This window comes from Carcharhinus amblyrhynchos, chromosome 4, assembly GCF_965287045.1.
Source record: "Carcharhinus amblyrhynchos chromosome 4, sCarAmb.v2.hapA, whole genome shotgun sequence".
NCBI lineage: Eukaryota > Metazoa > Chordata > Chondrichthyes > Carcharhiniformes > Carcharhinidae > Carcharhinus > Carcharhinus amblyrhynchos.
The window spans coordinates 100,728,501-100,754,298 of record NC_137327.1 but is presented as its reverse complement, the minus strand read 5'-3'; the positions used below and the strand labels follow the sequence as shown (position 1 = coordinate 100,754,298).

General features: G+C 41.9%; 1 protein-coding gene across 1 annotated transcript in view; it reads left to right on the top strand.

Moving 5' to 3' along the window:
* The window catches only part of LOC145342459 (amine oxidase [flavin-containing]-like), an 82,333-nt gene that overhangs the window by 35,493 nt on the left and 21,042 nt on the right, over positions 1-25,798 (top strand). The window contains exons 4-9 of the mRNA XM_080188023.1: positions 8,042-8,146; positions 10,077-10,168; positions 11,837-11,978; positions 13,152-13,301; positions 14,391-14,550; positions 23,443-23,539. Coding sequence (XP_080044149.1) covers positions 8,042-8,146; positions 10,077-10,168; positions 11,837-11,978; positions 13,152-13,301; positions 14,391-14,550; positions 23,443-23,539 — 746 coding nt within the window. The remainder of the gene's footprint in view (positions 1-8,041; positions 8,147-10,076; positions 10,169-11,836; positions 11,979-13,151; positions 13,302-14,390; positions 14,551-23,442; positions 23,540-25,798) is intronic.

Here is a 25,798-nt window from a genome sequence, read left to right as displayed (position 1 = left end):
GCCGTTTATCCTACACCAAGCAGCAGAAGCTTCTGTCTGATGAATGCAAGTTCCATTAAGAAGTGCAAGCTAACTGAAACACCACTGGCCATGTATGCTACTGGGTTTGCTATTGACTGTTCAGCTAGCTGACAATATGCATCGTGCTAAAACACCAAATCACTCCAATGACGAGCAGCATGACGTTTGCATGTTGCCTGCCTCAATGGCAATGGGTATGGCATAATTACAAATCCTGATTCCCATTCCCAAAACCAAAAGGGATCCAATTTTTAACCTGTTGACTCTTGCTATAATTAATGGGAATATTGACTTCACTCCAACTCCCTGCATAATCCAAGGACATCAACGTGAATTACACTTTTATCCTCAAGATCTGGTACCTCAACACAGACTGCAAATAAAAGCTGTGACTTTCTGATCTTTGTGGCTTCTTCGTATCCTACATGTTCAGCTTTTGGAGGAACACAAGTTCCATTTTAAGAGCATGTGTTAATATGAATCAGGAACTGTTTAAAGTTGATATTATTGTGAATCAGAAAAATATTGCATTGGGGAGTAATGGATGCGTATCTATTGCTGTAGTAAGGTCTACTGAGCTACAGGTACATAACCAGTGCTGTATTCTGTATCCATGAGTAATAGGTACATATCTGATGCATCTCTGGATAGCAATTACATATCCTGTGCTATAATGAAAATCTCTGAATAATAAACATACCCTGTACTGGGAGTTTTTCTTTTCATCGTTTATGGGATGTGGGCATCATTGGTTATGTGAGAAACACAGCTCACAGTTAAACAATTTAGTCAAGTCAAGTTCTGAAGGAGCAAGATTTTATTTGTCGTTCTTGCAAGACCGGGTGTCTAGTCAAAATAGGCACACCTTACATAGATTTGCAGCACATTTTATACTGTTTTTCAAACATTGTGATGGCTTGTATTGTGTTATTCCCCCTTATTTGGCTGTTAACCTTGTTAACTTTAAACACTGTAAATGGCTTGTATTGTGTCATTCCTTCAATTAACACTCTCTCAACTCCCATTTTGCGCTTAATCTCATCACTGCGGTTATCTGTTTCGTGTAACCTAGTTAACTGTCTGTCATGTGCCTCCCCCTTTCTGTATGCTGCTGAACTCATCCATCACTGCTGATTGTACTGTTAGCTCTTGCAGCCTTAAAAATTACACTACTTCTCACAATCCCCCCTTTTCTTTTTACTGTCTGTAATTTTTCACTAGCATCCCTTTTTCCAGGTTTAGTCCAGATATGCGCGAGTAGGTTGTTCCAGTTTGGCTAACATACTATTCACTTGCTCGTCCCAATCTTATATAATTTATCCAATCTTATATAATTTATCCAATCTTATATAATTTATCCAATCTTATATAATTTATCCAATCTACGTTCTTATTTATTGTTACCCACCAAAACAAGGATTCAAACCCAGCTGTAATCTGATTTCGAGCTTTAAATTCATCTGGAACTCCCCGAGGCACTCCTATGGGATCTAGATATATCTTTTCATCAAAAGAAATTCCTATCACTGATCTCTTGTTTTTCCTGATCCTTTTGATTTTTCAAATGCCAGGGTAAATGGTATAGCCAATTGGACAATTGCACATGTACCTTTCCACTGAGGGGGTAGAGTTGGCCTCAGTACCCTTCCTCCACAATACCACCATATATCTGCTCTGGGGATTTTCAATGATGAATAGTTCCCTCCCATTCCGTTCTCTGTAATGCTCCTGACCTCTGAGCATGATTCTAACTCCCCCATATTATGAGTTAACTCTGCCCTTTGTCAGTTCACACATGAAGTGTGATTCACAACGGCAGTGAGAAACTGAGGGGGAGTTTTTAAGTTCTTTGCTTCCACAGGAGGGAACATCAGGGATAGGGATGTGCAGTTCGGGTTGCCCCATGCTTCCTTTTCTTGATACAGGGCTAACATGCACTCCATACCTCTTCTGTCGCGTTTCCATCCCAGAGGGAAGGGTACTATTTGGGCCACTGGCTTCCCAGACGCACAGGCATAGCAATTGCTTTTATTTAAGCTTTTTACAGTGTATTTGACCCATTCTACCCAGGCATTAGTCTCCTCATACCCAGTCTCTATTTCAAGGATTTGTTTTAGGTTGTTTACTTCGACCACTCTTACTGCCCTTGGGTCGTTTTGGGGAACCTTATCATTCTAGTCAGGTGTTTTCAAATTTTTATCTACATAGATTCGGAAACAACATTTCAATTTGCTATCTTTTCCTCCCTCCTTTACCCTAATTCCAAATACTGCCTGGTGCAATTGTTGGTCCCTGGTCCAGTTACCTGTAAAGAAGGGCCCACCAGCTATGGAGTACCGGGAGAGGTTCTTAGGATCTAAGACTGGACTGCTTTTTTTTTCAGTCCATTTGGTCCCTATAAGATTGTATTCCTTATCTAGGCATTCTGATCTTGGCTGCATATGTTTCTGATGAAGGGATATTATGGAAGGGAGTTTACCCCAAGGATACTTTCCGTCGGCATAAAATTGTAAGGATTCTACCGAATATTTTTGCTGGCTCACCAGATCCCCACATATTACCAAAGAACACAGGTCTGTCTCTACTACCTGTGTTGTAGTGAGATCCAGAACCGTAACTGAGCTCATAGTGTTTCCCTTGTCCTCTTCTAACTTATCTGAATTATATCCCATACTTGTAAGTACTCTCTTGGACAAGAGGAAGGAAAGCATTATCCAGGTTACCCCTTCCATTCTATCCCTTTCTCGTTACCTTTTAGGAGAGAACTTAATTCAAAACAGTTCCTTTCCCGCGCTCACGCCGCAACTAAAAATTGATTATTTAGAGTCTTTTAAATTTCAGCTTCAAAGGTTCTTCAGTCAGTTTGACCATCCACGTGTTGGAATTATCTGGAGGTTTTACCAGTCCCTTGATTCTAGTATGATGTGTCCACCCCTTTTCAGCAGTCCTGATTACTGTCTCAGTTGTTAGGAGTGCTTGATATGGTTCCTCCCATTCCGGTTGCAGCTTAGTTTCTTTCCATGACTTTACCAGGACCCAATCTCCTGGTTGAATTGTATGTACCGTGAAGTCGAGGGCTGGAGTCTGCGACAATAATCCTTGTTTCCTAAGGGAAGATATCGAGGAGGACAGGCCCAGTATATATTTCTTTACAAATTGATCATTCATTTCAGGAACCGGTAACTCCCCGATTGCCCCCATATAAGGTAGTCCAAATAGCATTTCATAGGGGGATAAACCCAAATCCTTTCGAGGAGCTGTACAAATACGCAAAAGTGCTTTTGGTAAGCACTTAGTCCAAGGGAGTTTCGTTTCTATTATCAGCTTAGATCCTCTGTCCACTTTAAAACATTAGGTTCTTCTTCTAACAGTTTCAAATATAGTTGTTTAGTTTTCTGTGCGTACCCTTTGATCCACAATCTACAGTATCCTACTAATCCCACGAACCTCCTAAGTTCCTTTTTAGTCCATAGTATATTTAGATCTAGGATTCCTTGTATTCTTTCTGGATCTATTCTTCTCCTTCCCTCACTGATTAGGTGTCCAAGGTATTTAACTTCCTTCTCTACGTACTGCAGCTTTTTCTTTGACACCCTGAATCCCTGTTGTCCCAGATAATTCAATAAGCTATTTGTGGCTTCTATTACCTTTTCCTTTCCTCCTCCTGTTACTAGTAGGTCATCTACATATTGTAGTAACGTAATTTCATCAGGCTTTTTAAATCTTTCTAACACCTGCTCTAAGACTTGACCGAAAAGATTTGGGGACTCTGTGAACCCCTGTGGGAGCACTGTCCACCTGAACTGCTGTTTCCGTCCTGTGATAGGATTTTCCCACTCAAAAGCAAATAAGTCTCGACTTTCTTCCACCAGTGGGCATGTCCAAAATGCATCTTTTAGGTCCACTACACTGAACCATCCGTGATCAGGAGGAATCTTGCTTAATAAAATATAAGGATTAGGGACAATGGGGTGTCGCATCGTCACTATCTGGTTCAGGGCCCTTAGGTCCTGTACCAGGCGGTACGTTCCCTCAGGCTTCTTTACAGGCAATATAGGGGTATTATAAGGGGACATGCAGGGTTCTAACAGTCCATCTCTAACCAATCCTTCAATTACTGGCTGTAATCCTTTTTTTCCTTGCAAAGGTATAGGGTATTGCTTAACACACACCGTCTCTCCTTTTTTTAAATTTATTTGCAGAGGAGGAGCGTCTAATCCCCCTCGGTTTCCTTCCCCTGCCCAGACTATCGGGTCTATTTGCTGTTCCTGTCCGTCTGTTAATACTGCCGGGGTAGGGAGGTGATGTCCCTCTGCAGTAGTCTTCTAACACTTGGTTTTGTTTCTCCAGTTCCCTTACTCTGAATTCTAATTCCTTAATCTTTTTTATCCCCACTCCACTTCTTAGTGGAAGTGACTACTTGTTCAATTAGTCCAGCTAACTGATGTATTAACAATACTGCTATTTTCTTTGTTTGGTTTCTCTTTTCTAACTCTCTAATCTGTGATTCTGACGTTTTAATTTTCTCCTTGTCGTCAGCCCAATATTTTTTTTACCCAAGACTGAGATGTGTTCAATTAATCTGGTTTAAACCTGTTCAATTAATTCGAACTAAGAGAATTCCAATTTTCTTAGTTCTGTCCTTTTTTTTTCAATCATTTCCATTGTTGATCTAGTGGGTGAAATGGATCCCACCCCTAGGTCGCTCTTATCACAGTCCGGTGATACCTATCAGGGGTGATCAGTCCCCTCCGTACCACCGCTTACACTCGTGAGCTTACACCTTTAAGCTCACACTATTAAGCCGGCTTTCTTTCTTACTCACGTCTGAACACCACATCCCAGGCATCCTTCTCTAGCCTTTACACCCACTTCAAACTCCTGAGCTTTGCGTAGGGGGCTACCCCTCTTAACAACTGGTCTAGGGCTAGGTGTAAAGACAGATGCCTCCTTGTCTGTACGTGCTCAGCTCAGACCTCTCACACACACTCACACTTTTTCATCACAGATGAGCACCTACTGTACTTTGATTCACTCCCTTAAATTTGGTAATCTGTTCCGGAGCTCCAGTTGTGGCCATTCAACCGGACCCGTAAACAGATCCCAGGTTTCGGCACCAATCCTTGTAGGTAAAGATACCTCTGAGACTAATTGTGAGTCAAAGTACAGCAGTTTAATTAACTAAAGCCTGATTCAGAAAATCCAAAATAAGATTTATTTTTATCACCATTAAATATCCTCACTAAATCAAGACCCTTGCACCTTCTTACAATTCTGGTACAATAAAACAAAACATCACTTGGAGCACAGATGCACGAAGAAATACTGAAAGCATTCTAATGTGCAATCTACATGTTTAATTATTTCTACAGCTCTGCCTTTGTAACCAACACAGGCAAGTACAAAATCAAATCTACTGTGTGCCTAAATGGTTATCTCTCCTCACAACTTTAAGATGCAATATAATGCCACCTTTCCCACTTGGCAGAATTCAAATTTCTGTCCGATCCCTACATAATTTAGTAAACTTAAAAACTTAAAGCAATTCACTTTGATTGGCTATATCTATTACATCACATGAGGGTCTCAATTACACAGTTACACCCTCTCTCTCTCTCTCTCTCTCTCTCTCTGTACCATACAGAGTCAGCCTGCTTGTCTCTTTTTAACCCTTTACTGATGGGAGCTCACTGGCCTCTAATAAATTTGACCATGTTTGATTCGGGTGCCTCATGTCGTGACAAATCCCTTTCTCTCTCAAACAGTCATATAGTCATGCACAATTCCAAATACATAACCACTATTAGCGTTCTCCCCGCACCTCAGTAAAAGCCCATGTCAGGGTTCCCAGTTCCACTGACATACTTCTCTCTACCTCTTTCTGCTCAGACCAATTGTAGGTCCATCCCATTCATGCTGATCCATCTATATACTTCGTGACCCATCCACAAACTCCAGTGCCTCTAGGGGCACCTCTGTTATTCGACTTTCCTCTGCTCCCTCATCACATAACCTCCCCTGCAGCCCCTAAATTAACATTATCCAGCAACTTGCATGATCAATTCCTTCCTGGGACGCCAGCTGCTTCTGTCTCACATATTTATTAAGAATCTGACAAACCCAATCCTCAACCGAACCGTACTTTGGCCAGAAGACGGACGGACTCCTGATTGGTTCCTTCACCCAAACAAAGCACAATATTTCATCATTGTCGTCTTGTTTTTATCCCTAGTACTAGTGCCCAAACCTTCCAACATCCTTCCCAATGGACTTTCTGGAGGGATGTTCCCTGGGGCCCCACCCTTCTTCCAACATCCGTCCCAAAGGACTTTCTGGAGGGATGTTCCCTGGGGCCCCACCCTTTCTCCGCGGATTCCCAGCACCTTTCCCGGGGGACTTTGTCCTACTACCCCCACTTCCCATGGTTTACCTACCACGACCCGGTCGCCAAGGCAATACTTAAAAGTCACTTTTCTTACCTTGGTCTGTGCACAGCGTTGCCCGACCACACGACGGTGCCTATCGTTTCCCACTTACTCGTTCAGAACAACTTTCCTAGGATTCTCAACAGTCAGTGGCAGAGAGGCCCACCGATGAACACCTGGGACCATTCAATTTGGAACGGGACGCGTCTTCCCAGTTGTCACTGGCAACCTCCCTACCAGGGATGTTAGGATCCCGGACGAGCCCCCAATTGTGAGAAACACAGCTCACAGTTAAACAATTTAGTCAAGTCAAGTTCTGAAGGAGCAAGATTTTATTTGTCGTTCTTGCAAGACCGGGTGTCTAGTCAAAATAGGCACACCTTACATAGATTTGCAGCACATTTTATACTGTTTTTCAAACATTGTGATGGCTTGTATTGTGTTATTCCCCCTTATTTGGCTGTTAACCTTGTTAACTTTAAACACTGTAAATGGCTTGTATTGTGTCATTCCTTCAATTAACACTCTCTCAACTCCCATTTTGCGCTTAATCTCATCACTGCGGTTATCTGTTTCGTGTAACCTAGTTAACTGTCTGTCATGTGCCTCCCCCTTTCTGTATGCTGCTGAACTCATCCATCACTGCTGATTGTACTGTTAGCTCTTGCAGCCTTAAAAATTACACTACTTCTCACAGTTAGGTCAGCATTTATTGCCCACACCTAATTGCCCTTGAGAGGGTGAAGGTGAGTTCCCTTCTTGAACTAATACAGTTCACGTCCATCCACAGTGCTCAGTGGTTTAAACTCACATGACTTGCTGGGCCATTTCAGAGGGCACTTAAGCACATTGCTCTGGGCATGGAATCAGGCCAGACAAAGTGAGGACTTTTATGATTCAGGTTTTTACAAGAATTGACAGTAATTTTATGATTCCTGATACTTACTGAATTCAAATTCCACCACTGCTATGGTGGGTGTGCTGATTGTCCCGTTAAGGGCAACACAGCAGAGTAAAGGTCACCTGGCCTGAGTGGCCACTCGGGACTCATCACCCCAGGGGAAGGAGCTCTCCGAGGCAGAGGTGTTTTAAAGCTAGCTGCAAACATGCTGCTGCTCTTGAAGATCATTAAATAAATCCTGCTTTTTTCACTTATGAATTATCTGAAAGTGCATTATTGCATCTAATCACCACAGTGGGATTTGAACCCCAGTCACCAGAACTTTAGCCTGAGTGTCTAGATTACTAGTTCAATGACAATATGCCACCTTTGGAACAATTAGTGTTGTGTATCTCTTGCATAATGTATACACATAATGCTGCTATATCTGAGGGTGGGAGCACATATCCAGTGTTTCCAGGCGTATCCTTGAGTAACAAGGACCTATCCAACACAGTGATGGGTAACTTTGAGTAAAATGGTATATAACCTGCACAGGCCTGTATATCTCTGAGTATCATAAATATATTCATTGTAATGGGTATGTCTGATAATTGGTACATATCCAGTGCAATACAGAGTACCTCTGAGTAATAGATACATATCCAGCACATTGAATTGCAGTTCCCATTGCATTTGCTGTTGTCTTTTGCAGGGAAAGTCTTACCCGTTCAATGGGCCATTTCCTCCTGTGTGGAACCCTATCGCTTACTTGGATTACAACAACCTCTGGAGAACTTTGGATGAAATGGGAAAGAAGGTGACAAGTCTGCTTCTTTCTGGAAGTATTCTGAGTAGGAAAGATCACATAAGTTTATTTTCCTGTCTCTTTTTCTTGTCTTTCTTGTAGATATGTAGTTAGTGAAATAAGAAGGTGTTCTAACCAGCGCTGGCCAGTAACCAGGCACTGGGCTCACTGTGAGCCACCTGGTGGCTAACTGAAATCTTCCAGATTGATATAAATCTGGACTTTACATCTGGCAAATACATAAGTGTCAAAAGGATGCAACCAACTGTTCTGATAATCCTGGGAAATCTAACAATACTGAAAGATCTGAAGGCCCACTGAGCCATCTGTTTGGGAACAGGATCAAATTGAATGATTGAGTGCCTTGGCAGTCATTATTTACAGAGGAAAGCATATGGCACAATGGTTAGCAGTGCTGCCTCACAGCGCCAGAACCTAAGTTCCATTCTTGGCTTGGTTCACTGTCTGTGTGGAGTTTGCATGTTCTCCCTGTATGTGCGTGGGTTTCCTCTCACATTCTGAAAGACGCGTAGTTAGGTGCTGCATTGACCAGAACAAGCGCTGGATTGTGGCAACTAGGGGAATTTCACAGTAACTTCATTGCAGTGTTAATGTAAGGCTTACTTGTGATTTATAAATAAATAAACTTTAAACTTTATAAACCAAAATTGGCTGACCTGATGGAAATGAAATCAAAAATCCTCCTGTGATTTCCCTGGGGTGAACCAGTGGCATAAAAGATGAAAGCTATGGCCATGTCCTGCGTCACAGTAAGAGCTATCTGTACTGTAATGGAAATGCACATGCTTGAGGTGGACTTCCTGAAAAGGGTTTTTTGGCATGCACAGATTGATGTATCAATCCTGCTGCGCAGATAGTTTCAGGATGATTGAACTCCTGCCAAGTGCTATTTGGTTTCTTTTGTGGTCTCCTACACCTCTTCCTCCATTAGCATATACGTTAGAGTTACCAACCCTCCAGGAGTTTGCAGGAACTGAAAATCACTGTTCCGAACATTGCTGTATGCAATTCTGGAGAAAAATCACAGTGACATTAAAAAAGATTGTGTTCTTTTCTAATTTTCTTTGAACATTTGCCAGCATAGAAATATTAAAAATGGTGGTGGGGCAGGGAGGGGGGGGTGGCGGGGTGAGGGCTATTTGACATCAAATATCAGCCAATTGAAATCTTTTTGTTCTCCAATTAGCATGGAAAGGCAATGGGACACAAATTAGATGTGTTGGGGTGGATAATGGCTGGAGCATGAGTGGAGGAGGTTGTTGATGATATCTCCAGGAATAGATTCAATACTGCTGGCAATCCTATAAAATGTGATTCCCACGCAGAAACCTATCATGTGGTCCTAGCTCACTGACTGTGATGAAGTTGAGTAATTTCCGAGAGTAATGAGGGCTTCCTGCACATGAAGTGAGTAAAAATTTTCCAAAGCTTGTGGGTCCCCAAGAAATGGCCATAAACAATCTCAGTTCCCTTTAATCAGTTACAACTGCCTTGATGAAACGATCCTATCAAATGGTGCCTTTTAAACAGCTGCGCACATTCTCAAAGGGAAATGGATATGCAAATGTTAAACAATCTTGTCATAGCTTCACCTTTCAACTGTGCCTGCAATTGTGAAGATGGGCACTTCAGCTTGTCTGAAACGGAACGGTTGAGGCCAGTTCACTTCTGAGAGGGGCCTTGGCCCTGCCAGAAATTCCTGGCCCCACAAAAGCTTTACTTCTGACTCTTGCTTTCTGCACTGCTGCAATTTGGGGCCCTTTTGATTCCTGTCCTGGCAAGATTCATATCCTTGAGAAGAATGTCTTAATACAGATAATATATCAAAACTTGGAACCCTTTGCTCATCTTTCTTAGAGGTGGAGAGACAGTAGCTGACTTTGTCCACATATTGTAATGATCATTGATTGAATATTTTTAGATTCCCGCAGATGCACCATGGAGTGCTGAACGTGCGATGGAGTGGGATAACATGACCATGAAAGAGTTAATTGACAAACTTTGCTGGACGAGGTAGGTGGCTCCTGTTGGCCAAGGCAGTTAACAATGACAATAACCCCTTGATCCCTCAGAGGTCTACAGTTTCAGGGACTTGAATGCAGGATCATCCTGAAGACAGCCTTTTCTAAACATCTTATATTTAAATATACAAGCAGTCCTCAGCTTTATGATGCTCGAGCACTTACGATGTTTATAAAAGGCACCCTGTTTCAACTGGAGACTGTTGGTTTTGAATTTACGATGCCATGCCAGTGAACAAGTTCAAATGTTCATATATGCACATCAACATTCTGAGTCACACAACTCACTCGAGATGCTCAGTTACTGTTCCGACACATTTTTACTTGATGAATCTTTGTGATCCCAAGCTTTTACTTAAAATCTGTATTTTACAACATTAATTTATTGCTATACTACATTTTTAAAATTGAATGAGTACAAAATTCTAGGTAACTTTGGTGAAATTTGGTATTAGGTCTGGTTCAGGAACCAATCCCCAATTTATTGTTTTTATGGGAAACTTGGTTCCAACTTAAGATGTTTTGACTTAAGATGCAGTTTTGAGGAACCAATTGTGTTGTAAGTCTGAGGACTAACTACTTGTATGATTTCCTTTCTCTTGTGAATTTTGTATCTGTTGAGATAAAAGATTTCAGTATGCCAATCAGGATCATGGAATAACATTAGGGATAACATGGATTTTATAAGAGCATAAAAAAAAGAGCAGGAGTAAATTGCCCAGCCCATTGAGCTGACTCCACCATTCAATATGATCATAGCTAATCTTCTGCCTCAACTCCTGGAATAGATTTAACACTGGAGAATCCACAGCCCTCTTGAGGTAGAGAATTCCAAACATTCACAACCCTTTGAGTGAAGACATGTTTCCTCATCTGAGTCCTAAATGATTGCTCCTTAGCTTGACTGTCCCCGTGTATTAGATTAAAAAAAGGGAGGGATTTCCTTAAAACCATAGAAATGTTGTAGTGCAAAAAGAGACCATTCTGTGCTAGCCAAGATAGGGAAAAATAAACTAGCCAGTCATCTCAATCCCACTTCCTAGCACCTGGTCCAAAACCTTGCAGGTTACAACATTTCAGAAGCAGATGCAGGTATCTTTTAAATGAGTTCAGTGTTTTAGTCTCAATTATCAACTTAAGCAGTGAATTCCAGATATTTTCCTCATGTCTCCTCTAAGCCTTCTATCAATCACATCAAACCTCGTAAACAAACTCTTGGTAACTGACCCCTCAGGTAAGGGAAACAGGCCTTTCCCATCTAACCTAACTAGACTCCTCATAATTTTGACACCTGTTAGCTCTTTAGTTCGAAGGAAAACAAGCCTACCTTATCCAATCTTTGGAACTACACATTCAAGCCCTGGCAACGCTCTTGTAAATCTCCTCTGCGCTCTCTCCAAAGCAATTATGTCCTTCCCAAAGTGTGGTGACCAGAATTGTGCACAAAATTCCAGCTGCGGCCTAACTAGCATTTTATATAGTTCCATCAATGTACGAAAGCATTCCATATGCTTTCTTGACCACCTGTCCTGCCTCCTTCAAGGACCTCCCTCTTTTATTTCTGCCAAACATTTAAAATGAGATAAAGTACACGGCAAACTGTAGTGGAGAGCTATTATATTCTTTAACCAGGTATCTTACCTTATATGTTCAACTGCAGGGTGGCGAGAGACTTTGCAACACTCTTTGTCAACGTTAATGTCACTTCGGAGCCCTATGAAGTCTCCGCTCTTTGGTTCCTGTGGTATGTGAGACAGTGTGGAGGGACAAGGCGGATATTTTCTACCACCAATGGAGGCCAGGTTTGAGAGTTCAGTGATTCTTAGACCTTTAGTATTTGAACTGTCTCTCAAGACAATACAACCCAGAAAATCCACTCAGACTCATTTTATTCATTATATTAATTGATACTTTCAATTCAATAATGATATTTGATGGCCACTTTCAAAATGGGATTGTGTCATTTCCTTAGCTTCAAACTACAAATACTTTACCAAGAAAGAATGAAAATGTAATCACTTTATAACTCCACAGAGTTCATTCAGGTTCATATCTGATTTATACTCCACATTTAACATCATAAGCAGGTTTAATTTTGCACAGACACTAACCTCCAGGGTATTACTAATTCAAATTAATGTGGAACATTTGTCTGAGAATTATTATTGCTGATATTGTTCAAATAATTAACACAAATATTCTGGTTTAAGATTATTAAGTGTTTGACTGCTAGTATTGCCAACAATCATTACTAGACTGTTGATAATTGCTGAAGTTAGAGCGTAATGAATTGTTACATTAAAAGAATCATCTAAATTAAAATCTTGAGTTTTAATTCAGGTCAGGAAACAATGTTTAAGTTGTTAAAATGTTGACTATTAGATTGTGCACTTACACACAGGGTGAAAAATGTCGATTTTGTGTAATAACATGAAATAAATAAGAGCAAAAGCTGGTTGAAATGAATGGATATATAAATTAGGATGTAAAATCCATTGTCACCTGTTTTATGACACATCACAAAATCACGATATACGCAAAGTTTTATGTTGCCATGTGCTTTGGGTGTAACAGTGCATCACTGTGTCATGGCTTCCTTTTACATAGAATGTAGAAAAGATTGCAATATAGAAGAAGGTCTTTTGGACCAATCAACCCATTGTGGCATTTATTGTCCATGCCAAGGATAGTCCTAATTGAATCCATCAAACCTCTTTCCATCCCTTTTATTATTTGTCCTCTCAACCACCTGCATAAAGTGTTGTTAGATGTTGCCACGGTCTCTGCTTCCTAATTCCAGTAGTGTACTCTACAACTTCACAGTCCTCTACATGAAACATGTTTCCCCTGTTCTTTGTCCCGGATGCCGAATGTTGCAATATCATAGCTGTTTTATTAGTATTTAATGCTTCTCCTTTTACCTTGATTTTCCTTTGATGATGTGACACATTGAGTTTAACCTTTCATTCCACCAGGAAAGGAAATTTGTTGGTGGGTCTGGGCAAATCAGTGAGCGTTTAGCTGAGCGGATGAAGGATAATGTGAAGCTAAACAGACCAGTGGTGAGAGTGGAACAAACTGAGGGGACTATCCATGTGGAGACATTGAATGGAGAGGAATATGAGGTGTGTGATCATATGATTATATGTGAATGCCATAATAAAGAATATCAGTTGTGACTACCAAGCCCAATATCTTTTGTCATGTTATAAAATGTACCAATGTCATACTCAATTTGCTAACTATTTTATTTGTTTTATGAAAGTCAGGATTTGTCCATTAATGCTCTTAAACATAAAACAATTGTTTAAATACGACATTCCATCTTTCCACTGAGGTCTATAACCAATGCTTCTTCCATAGTTCAGGTAGTTGCTCCAAATCCTTTGGTACTATTCAGAAAAAAGAAGGATCTCCCATTTCCAGACCAATATTCTTCCCTTAACTCAATGTGGCACAGTGGCACAGCGGTTAGCAATGCTGCCTCACAGTGCCAGGGACCTGAGTTTGATTCCTGCCTTGGGTGACTGTCTGGATGGACGTTGCACGTTCTCCCTGTATCTGCGTGGGTTTCCTTCAGGTACTCTGGTTTCCTCCCACAGTGCAAAGATGTGCAGGTTAGATTTATTAATCATGCTAAATTGTCCCGTAGTGTCCCAGGTTATATAGGTTAGGGGGGTAAATACATGGAGTTATGGGGTAAGCCTGGGTAAGAGTTGGTGCAGTCTTCATAGACCGAATAGCCTCCTTCTGCACTGTAAGAATTCTAACAAATGACATGAACTGATTATTAATGGCATTAATTTGCAGGATCATGTTAAATGAAAAATAACTGCTGTATTTAGGGAGGGAGTGGTGTAGTGGTATTGTCATTGGGCTAGTAATCCAGAAACCCAGGAGCCCGGGTTTGAATCCCACAAGGCAGATAGTGAAATTTAAGTTCAATAAAATCTGGAATTAAAAGTCTAATGACGACTATGAAACCATTGTCGATTGTCATAAATTCCCATCTGGCTCACTAATGTCCTTAAGGAAGAAATCTGTTGTCTCTGATTATTAACTTCATCTGCCACCTCCACCAACTTGTCTATGAAGGTTTGAAGTTCTACACTGTTAGATCGTTCACGTACACACAGGATGAAAAAAATCGGTTTTGTGCAGTAATGTTACATAAATAAGAGCGAGAGCATTAATTTCCTTTGTGCAATTTTTAGGCTGATTATGTCATCAGTGCTATCCCGCCTGCCCTCACTCAGCAAATTCACTACAGTCCTCCACTGCCTCCACTGCGAAACCAGTTGATCCAGCGTGTGCCAATGGGATCCATCATCAAGTGTATGGTTTACTACAGCCGTGCTTTCTGGAGAGAGAAAGGTTGGTATCTGTGAAAAATGCTGAGAGAGTCCAGACCAAAGCATAATTGAGATTAAAAAAGATCTCACCTTTATTCACAACCATTGGACATTACTTTTGAAGTGTAATCACTGATATTACAAATAGCAACTGAACAATTAACGAGACAATCAGTTTTGGTTCTGTAGGTTGAGGGAGAAGTGTTTGTCAGTACACTGGGAAATCTCTACACTTTCTTGAGAACTGCTATCAGATAGATTCACCTGAGCAGCAAATGAGGTTTCAGAGTAATGTGAAATAGATCATTTCAGACAGTTGTTGTCTATTTCCTCGTGCTAAAATCCACTTGAATAGTCTACTATTTTTAATGTTAATGCATTGTGTTTTTGTGTAAAGCTGGAGGAAGCAGCAACAGTGATGTAACTTCACAGGCACTTTTATTAAATGCAAATCCCCCTCATACCTGATTGCAGTGACCTAGGATGTCGAGATTTCCCTTCTTTTGAGCGTTAGCTCCGCTATTTTGAAGAAGATTTTATTTCTAAAACAAATGCACTGAATAACATGCCATTAATGGCTTAGTAAAGCACGAAAACATTGCAACAATATTTTGCAAGCAGACATGAGGAACAATAACACCATTGTTTAGCACAGTGTCTCCACCAATTACCAATAAAGAATGCAGGACGGTTTGCCAGGAGCAACAACAGGCATATCTAAAAATGAGGTGTCAACCTAGTGAAACTACAAACTGCTTACAAAGCTACTTGTGTGCCAAACTGCATAAACAACAAGTAATAGATAGAGATAAGTAATTCCACAACTGGGATCAGTTCTAAGCTTTTCCATCCTGCATCCAGCCGTAAATAGTAATGGACAATTAAACAAATCACTGTAGGTGTCCTCATCCTCAATGATGGAGGAACCAAGCACATCAGTACAAAAGATAAGGCTGAAGCACTCGCAACAATCTTCAGCCAGGTATGCTGATTGGATGATCCACCTCAATTTCATTTCGAAGTCCACAGCATCACAGATATCAGTTTCAGACAACTCGATTTATTCAACTTCATATCAACATAAATGGCTGAAGGCACTGGATATTGCAAAGGTTATGGGCTCTGACAATGTTCCAGCAATGGCATTGAAGACTTATGCTCCAGTACTTCTCGCACCAGGGTCACTTAGCTCCTGACCCCACTACGGCCTTGGTTTAAACATGGACAAAAAGGCTAAACACCAGAGGTGAGGTGAGAATAACTGCTCTTGACATCAAAGCAGTATGTGACGAATAAGGCATGAAGGAGCTGTGACAAAATTGGAGTCAATGGGAATCGGGGGAAAACTCTCTGCTGGTTAGATTCGAACGTATTACGAGGGAGGATGATTGTGGTGGTTGGAGGTCAATCATCTCAGCGCCAGGATAGTGCCTGAGGCTCAACCATCTTCAACTGCTTCATCAGAGACCTTCCTTCTATCATAAGATCAGAAGTGGCGATGTTCACGGATGGCTGCACAATGGACATTCGCGACTCCTCAGATACTGAAGCAGTCCATGTCCAAATGTAGCAAGACCTGAACAATATCCAAGCTTGGGCTGACAAGTGGCAAGTAACATTCATGCTACACAAGTGCCAGGCAATCTCCAACAAGAGAAGGTCTAAACGTTGTCCCTTTGATATTCAGTGGCATTACCACCATTGAATGCTCCACTATCAACAACTTGAGGATTACCATCAACCAGAAGTTGAACTGGACTAGCCATATCAATACTGTGGCTACAAGAGCAGGTCAAAGGTTGGGAATCCTGTGATGAGTAACTAACATCCTGACTCCCCAATGCAGTATGTGACGAATAAGGCACAAGGCACAAGCCAGCAGTGTGATAGAATACTCCCAACTTGTGTGAATGAGTGCAGCTATAATAACATTTAAAAAGCTCAGCACCATTCAGGACAAAGCAACCCACTTGATTATTATCCTTTTATAGTAAATGCAATAATAGGAGACTACCAGTTAGTGAACAAACAACAGTGGGTTTATTGCTATTTACAATTATATACAGAGTACTATAATCGATGTGTTAATTCCCAATTCTAGGATCAATCTCGCTGCAAAAGCCCACACTCTGCCCCGAGATCACTGCACACATTCCCCATTGGGCGATTGGGTCACATGACCATTTTGATGCATGCCCTTTTAAGGAATATTATTACAGATAATAGATATTATTACACTCTTTCATAAATATTCAATCCTTCCACCACTGATGAACAGTAACAGCCGTGTGTCTCACCTATATGATGCACTGCAGGAACTCAGCAAGGTTCTTTAGGTTCTTCCAACCACAACAACTTCCATCCAGGAGGAGAAGGGCAGCAAATCCCTGGGATCGCCACCACCTGCAAAGTTGCCCTGCAAGCCAATCACCAGCCGGACTTGGAAATACATTGGCATTCTTTTACTGTGGTTGGGTCAAAATCCTGGAGCTCCCTCCCTATAGCACTGTGGGTGTACCTGCATCTCAGGGACTTCAGTGTTTCAAGATGGCAGCTCACCACCATCATCTGAAGGGCAACAAGCGGTGGGCAATAGGTGTTAGCCAAGTCAGTGACACCCATATCCGGGAACTGAGTTGTTTAAAAAACCTCTTTCTGCTCAGGTGGGTTCTTGGCCATTGGAAAGTGGCATTCTGGACAAAAAATGTATCACTTCATAGCCTGAGGCAATATTAACTCTCTCACGTTTCAATTTAATTCTGACCCTTGCAGAATAATAATTCAAATTCTGAGGTTTTCATCTTCACCAGTCATTCTAACGCTATTTGATGGAAAGCGAAAAAGCTGGAAATCTCAGTAGGATGGGTCCATCCAGACTTGAAACGTTGGCTCTGTTCTCTCTCCACAGATGCTGTCAGACCTGCTGGGATTTTCCAGCATCCGCAGTATTTTGCCTTTACCACCACTTGATTAATGTAGGATTCAAAAACAGAAAATGCTGGAAAATCTCAGCAGGACAAACAACATCAATGGAGAGGGAACAGAGCTAACGTTTGAGTCTGGATGACCCCTTCATCAGAGCTGAAGACAATAGAAAATAAGATGGAAAAAATAGGATGTGAGCCTTGTTTTAGGATTGGTTGACTAACAGCGCCACCCACTGGACACAGGGTAAAAGAATTCACAGATGTCGGTGTTTATATCCGTCTAACTGAAGGTACATTTTCCTGCTTTAGTCGACACTGTAGCTATGGGTTAATTGGTTGTGGCTGTGAAAGAGGGACAGGCATTCCAGAATGCGTACATGTTTTGAGTGTTACATCTGGTGGATCGATTGGTCTGGCCCCACTGAAGAGCTGAATCTGTGGAAACTAAGTATCGTAGAGGTTTATAGGATAGAAACAGGCCGTCGGCCCAACATGTCCATGCTGCCCAGTTTTTACCACTAAGCTAGTCCCACTTGCTAGCATTTGGCCCATATTCCTTCATATCTATCTTATCCCTGTAACTATCTAAATACTTTTTAAAAGACAAAATTGTACCCACCTCTACTACGGCCCCTGGCAGCTCGTTCTAGACACTCACCACCCTCTGAGTGAAAAAATTGTCTCCTTGGGCCCTTTTGTATTTTCTCTTCTCACCTTAAATTTATGCCCTCTAGTTTTAGGCTTCCCTAGCTTTGGGAAAAAAAGTTGACAATCTATCTACCATTATCCATGCCCCTCATTATTTTATAGACTTCTATGAGATCACCCCAGTTTATCCTCCTACACTCCAGTTTATCCAGCCTCTCCTTGTAATCCAAACCATCAAGTCCCCGCAGCATCCTATTGAATCTTTTCTGCACTCTTTCTAGTTTAATAATATCCTTTCTATAATACGGTGACCAGAACTGTACACGAGCCATTTTAAGGTGAATCAACCAGCCTTCTTAATTTCAATATTCCACCTCATTCTTTCCTGAGATATTTGATGCATATCGTGGTTCTGCTGAATGTGTCCATGTTACCTCCATTCCCCTTATCTCACCCAAACTGCAGATCATGGAAGTAAATTATTCAACTGCAGGAGGAATCAAATTTGGGCTGATCATCTTCCATTGTTATCCAGCTACGTGCCATTTGTAGCAGGGGTTAGAATCATAGAATCCTACAGTGCAGAAGGAGGCCATTTGGCCCATCAAGTTTGCACCAACCGCAATCCCAACCTGCCCCTATCCCCATAACCGCATACATTTACACTAGCTAGTCCACCTGACACTAAGGGGCAATTTAGCATGGCCAAGCAACGTAATCTGCACATCTTTGGACTGTGGGAGAAAACCAGAAAACCTGGAGGAAACCCACGCAGACATGGGGAGAATGTGCAAACTCCAGACAAACAGCGGCCCAAGCCAGGAATTGAACCCGGGTCCCTGGCACTGTGAGGCAGCAGTGTTAACCGCTGTGCCACCGTGCCGCCCAACCACTGCCACCGTGCTGCCGCGGAATACTGGATAATAATCAGGGGTAGGATCCTGGTTGATGATTTTTCTCCTCTTTCATTCTGAGCTACAGTGATCAATTGTCATAAAGTAAAAAGCAAAAGGTGGGCCGATGCTGGAAATTTGAAATAAAAACAAAAAATGCTGGGAAAACACAACAGGCCTGGCAGCACCTGTGGAGTGAGAAACAGACTTAACAATTTGAGTCCAATGGTGCTTCTTTGGAATCCAAAGTTTGATTCAGTTTCTGAAGAAGTCATACAGATTTGAAACATTGACTGCAGTTCTCCCGAACTGGAACTAAGTGCCCACATGAGTGGGAAAACAGGAGTGTTTCCCGTTGGCACAGGCAGCACCTGTCAGGTGGGATTCACCCATCTGAAATTCCCCTAGTCACCACACTCCAGTGCCTTTTCAATTCAATCCACCTAACCAGCACATCTTACAGTCTGTGGGAGAAAACTGGAGCACCCAGAGGAAACCCACGCAGACATGGAGAGAACATGCAGATTCCACACAGACAGTGACCCAAACTGGGAATCAAACCCAAGTCTCCGGGTAATGAAACCAGCCCAGCTACTCCAAGATTGGGGCCCTCTTATTAAAAATGAAATGATGACTCCCTCCACTGACCAGGCAAACATCACTAAACTTAAACCTCACTAAAGAAGGGCATCCTCCCCCACCCACAAATGAGAGGTAAACCACCTCCACACTACTACGATGAATGGCAGAGCGAAGTGTTCAGAGGATGCTGAAAGTCTGCAAAGGGATATAGATAGTCTGAGTGGGCGAGGGTCTGGCAGATGGAGTGCAATGTTGGTAAATGTGAGGTCATCTATTTTGTAGGAATAACAGCAAAATGGACTATTATTTAAATAGTAAAAAACTGCAACATGCTGCTATGTAGAGGGATCTGAGTGTCCTTGCACAGGAATCTCAAGGAGTTGGTTTGCAGGTGCAGCAGGTGATTAAGAAGGCAAATGGAATTTTGTCCTTTATTGTAGAAGGATGGACTTTAAAAACAGCGAGGCTATGTTGCAGCTATATAAAGTGCTGGTGAGGCCACACCTGGAGTTCTGTGTATAGTTTTGGTCTCCTTACTTGAGAAAAGATATACTGGCACTGGAGGGGGTACAGAGGAGATTCATTAGGTTGATTCCGGAATTGAGACGGTTGGCTTATGAGGAGAGACTGAGTAGACTGGGCTTATATTCATTGTATTTGAGATGAATGAGGGGAGACCTTATAGAAATATATAAGATTATGAAGGGAGTTGATTATATAGAAGCAGGGAAATTGTTTCCACTGCCAGGTGAAACTAGAACTAGGGGGCACAGACTCAAAATAAGGGGAAGCAGATTTAGGACTGAGTTGAAGAGGAATTTCTTCACACAAAGGGTTGTGAATCTATGGAAATCCCTGCCCAGTGAAGTGGTTGAGGCTACCTCATTGAATGTTTTTAAGGCAAGGATAGATAAATTTTTGAACAGTAAAGGAATTAAGGGTTATGGTGAATGGGCGGATAAGTGGAGCTGAGTCCACAAAAAGATCAGCCATGATTTTATTGAATGGCTGAGCAGGCTCGAGGGGCTAAGTGGCCTACTCCTGAACCTAGTTCTCATTTTCTTATGTTCTTATGTAAGCATTGCAAGGGATGGAAGGGGCAATCCAGCTACAAGACCGCCATCCCAGAGGAGAGTGGTGAGGTCAAACCCAGGCCCCCAGCCCAAACCCACCCAACCCCCAGAAACCAAGAGGGACCCTCCCTCTGCAGTCTGGCAACAGCAAAGGAGCAAATGACCATTGGACATATCTCTTTGATCCCTGCCTCCATCAAGCTGCCAGGCCAGGAGGCAGTGCGTTTTTGGTACTGCGAAGGCGCATGATCTGAAGGAGTGTCTAAGGAGGGAGTCTAAGTGGAAAGGGGGCTGAGTGGGAAGTCTGAAGGGGAAAGGATTCGGAAGGGCTGAAAGGGGGAATTGGATCAACCTCATGTCTGCATTGTGTGAGGGGGAGGATGCCCCTCATTGCTGAGGGGATGGTGTCTCTGGGCCCTCAGGGTCCAACATGCCAGGTCCACAATTGTGAGGATTTGTACCAAAGCTGGCAAGTGTGGATTCCACTGGGAGGTGGGTGAATAATGGGAGGGAATTGAATCGGGCTTCAAGCTCGCTAATCAGATGGAAAATAAGTCATTTGGTTATTTTATTGGGTTCCCGCTCACTCTGGTCAGGAAACCAATCAGGACTGGTGTGGCAGACTAGTAGCATCAGAATGAGTTCAATCACTTGCACAAAGCCGTTTTTCAGCCAATATCCAATTCTGAGGACCACTGCAATTGCTAATGGGCTGGAGCATTCCACCCACCATTAACCCTGGGCAGAATCTCCAGCATCCTCGCAACAGGATTTTCCGCAGTGGACGCAGCTCGCCATTGGCTTCTGGTGGGATATTCTGGTCCTGCTGAAATTGGTGGTGATTTAATTTCATCAGCAGCACCCTCCACTGTTGGGTAGCCTGCAGAGGGAATCGACTTGACAGGGATGGCACGATGGTTAGCACGGCTGCCTCGTTGAGCCGGGGACCCGGGTTTGATTCCCGGCTTGGGTCACTGTCTGTGGAGTTTGCACACTCTACCTGTGTCTGCGTGGGTTCCTCCCACAGTCTGAAAGACGTGCTGGTCAAATGAATTGAATCGAACAAGCACCAGAGTGTGGCAACTAGGGGAATTCATAGTAACTTCATTGCAGTGTTAATGTAAGCCTTACTTGTGACTAATAAATAAACTTTTACTTCACTTTAGGTTAAGCGTAGATTTACAGGCGTTCAAAGTCATTATAGGTAGCTTGATGAACTGCTACAGAGAGGATGTGCCAAATTGTTACCTGCTTTACTGTATGATTTTGTGAAAAAGAGAAATTTTAGGATTTTCCAAAAAAAATGGAGAAATGCAGTCCAAAAAATGTATGGATTAGGTGGATTGGCCATGTTAAACTGCCCCTTAGTGTCCTGGGAGGCGTAGGTTGGAGGGATTAGTAGATTAAATATGTGGGGTTATGGGGATAGGGCCTACGTGGGATTGTTGTCAGTGCAGACTTGATGGGCCAAATGGCCTCCTTTCACACTGTAGGGTTTCTATGATTTCTATAAATAATGCACCTTCATTGACCATCAAGTCCCAGCTGTGGGATTTGAACCCAGAACTTCTGGCTCAGACGAAAGAATACTACCCACTGCGCCACAAGATCTACACGTTTGCCAACCAGTAATACGTTTGACATTGGTGACCATAAGTGCACAGAGTAAGGTCATTTCTATGAGAAGATCCCGCTGTGGGGAGGGCTGGAGAAATTTACCCTCTGATTCTGTCTCCACAGGGGCTGTCAGACCTGGTGAGCAATTGTAACTTTGCCATTGACACTGTGGCTAGAATGAGCTAACCCAGCTCACACTCAGTGTTGTGTCTGAGGCCTCCTAATCTGTATGAGCCAGCTCCACATTGTGCAGTATTGATTTTACATCTCACCACCCACCTTCAGAAAATGGCTCTACCCTTATCAAACTAACAATTACAAGGATGAAATTACAAGCAAACAGGAGTGGTAGCAAACAAGCATCTTGTCATGTCAGATTACTCTCACACTGACCTATGGTTAGGAATTCGACTGTATTGTTATATGCTTAGGGCCAGACACTCTGTTTACCCCTTTGGCTAAAGGAAAGAAAATAGTTCATGGATGAGAGGTAATCATTTTCAGGACAATCATTGCTATGCCAATCATCACTTTTATATTGAAATAGTTATTTTCAGTGCGGCTCTGTGAAATGATCCATCTATATCAGTTGTTTGTCATTGTTTCTCTTTCTATTGGTACACAAAACAGACTTCCATCTGTTCCCACAGCAATGTTTTTCCTAGATCAGGTTGCTCGTGTATTGCCAGGGGCTTACAGCTCGAGGAGGTACCACTCCACCTCAAGCATGGCTGACTAGGAGACTCTCCTGCTCTTACTACCAGCCATCAGTGTGTTGGAATGACTTAACAGGTTGACATTCAACATGTTGGTCATGTTACTAATGCACCTTCATTGGTTATCACGTCCTGGTTGTGGGACTTGAACCCAGAACTTCTGGCTCTGAGACAGGGACTCTACCCACTGTGCCACAAGCCCTACATGTCCTCTAATCAGTAACACTTTCGACACTGGTGACCATGATTGCACAGAGTACTGCAGAATGTGATCATTGACAAAAGAACTGGAGATGACATGAGGAAAACCCTTTTTATGAAATCATTTGTTAGAATGGGGGTACAGATCTAATAGTAGTTTTCAAAACAGAATTGATAAATACTCACGGGAGAAGAATTTTGCAGGGATATGGGGAAAGGATGAATGGGTGAGACTAAAAGCATTTTTTTGCTGACAGGTTATTGCGGCACCATGATGATCGAGGATGAAGAGTCGCCTATTTCCCTGACATTGGACGACACCAAGCCCGACGGTTCCCACCCTGCAATTATGGGGTATATTTCACAGAGCTGAACAAATAAAGGCACACTACCAATATCTTATACTATATTTAAAAAATCTAAAATTAATACAAACAAACGTTGAAAGGTGCCTGGAGGCGATATTAGAGTCAATACTTTAAATGCCAAGACAATGTGGAGAAGTAAGCAAGAGCAGATAAATGCTGGGATATGTTGCCAGAACAGTGGAGTTTAAGTTTACAGAAGTTATGCCAAACATTTACAACACACAGGTCAGATTCTACTTGCAACGTGGAGTTCTATTCTAGTTGTCATGTGCATTGGACAGGTTGCAAAGAGGAACAACAAGAGCGATTATATGTAAAACAGAAATGGCTATATAGAATAAAATAATAGTTAAAGATACTAAAGCTATCCAGCCTGGAAGAAGGCTAATGAGCAACTTAATTGTGATCTATAAAGTACAGTTTTATGCAATTGTGCTTTTGGCATAGCCTTGTCTGCTAGCCTCACACATTAGAGAACTTGCAATTTATTCACCAATATTTCCTCAATAAGCAAGTGCAGTAACAGATATTCTGTAATTGTTCATACAAAGTACTACATTGAGCAAATAAGATTGTTATAATTCAGGCCAGAAACTCCAAAGTGTTTTAAGGAGCCCGCCTGAGTCATAGATTTTGCATTTTGAATTTGGCTAGGACAAGCATGATGTTTCACCCCAGGTATGATTCAAATGACCCACATACGTTAGCAATAACTTTTATCAATTACAAACAGAAACAAAACAATCATGATAATGTGTAACCCTTAACAAATACATCTAAAATGGTCCAATCAAACAAAAACTTCCCATAGACAAAATAAACCCCCTTTCCACATGTTTAACAGCAAAGACTAATGCTCATGTGATACTGGAACTAAATACTTTGGGTTGGGGAATTGAAATCCTGACTTCTGAGCCTTATAACTTTTAGCAGCCCTCTGGATACACTCAGAACAGTTGAAGTCAGAGCAGCTTCTGAGGACACCAGGGAGAAACTCTGGTCAAGACACCAGACTTTTCTACTCCAGGAAGGCAAGGGGCCTTGCTTTCAGCTAACCAGCAGAATTTCCCAAAGAAAAACAAGGAGAATGACAGAGAGAAACACTTCTTTTCAACTTGATGTCCCTTCTAAAACTGAAACTACAGCCAGCCAAAACAGAAAATGAAACCTTAAATTCACTAGGAAGGAAAGAAAAACCATCACTTACTAGCTAGTTTTCCTCCTGACAATGCAGGGTCATAAAAGGTCCCAAAGTAAAAATAAACAAACCTCATTTAAGTCACTAAAGGAGAATTAAAAACACCCTTACAGACAGCTAGGCAACAATGACACAAGCTGAGAACATGATTTAAAAACAAACACTTTTTAAAGGTACACTACCAGCACAAATATAAGCAATAACAACAACTACTTGCATTTATAAAATATCTTTAATGTAGGTAAATGCACTAAGACACTTCACAGGGGAATTACTGGACAAATTTTAACATTGAATCACTTAAGGAGATATTAGAACATCCAGCCAAAACCTTGGTCAAAGAGGTTGATTTTAAGGAGTGTTTTAAGAAACAGAGAGGTGATGAGGGAGGCAATTCCAGAGCTCAGGGCCTAGCCAGCTCAAGGACAATAAAATGTAGGGACATAAATGAAAACTAAATTTGAAAGAAATCTTAATGAAAAAAGAATCAGTGCTTGGTGCGTGGCTGAATTGGACTATCCTGTAAAGTAGTTATATCAATGACATTAGGGTGCTAGAAATGTAATTACATTCTAGGCAAGGTGAGCTGACGTGCTTGAGGGATGAGATTGATGGGTGATTGACCTTTCCTTATTCTTGGCTTTTTCTGACGTCTCCTTCCTTACATTATTTTAATTTCAGTATTGTCTCCAGCCTACTGTGCTCTAGGAAGCCATGTGACCCATGAATTAGTTAATCCCAGGAACAGTGCAAGTCTCATAGACACCAACCTCTGACCTGAATCTGTCCCAGAATCCACGAGAATCTGGCTGAATATCACGCCACCCAAACCCCCCTCCCCAATGCCCACCACCAGTCCTCCCCCACCCATCCTCACCATCATCATACAGCCAAAGATCACTGAGTAGAAATTTAAAATGCACTTCATTCTGCCTGGAACAACAAACAATATACTATAGAAAATATAAACTGGCTGCATTTATTATCTGAAGTGCCAGAATATCCCGTGGCAGAGTATATAACCAATCAGATTTACTGCCATGCATT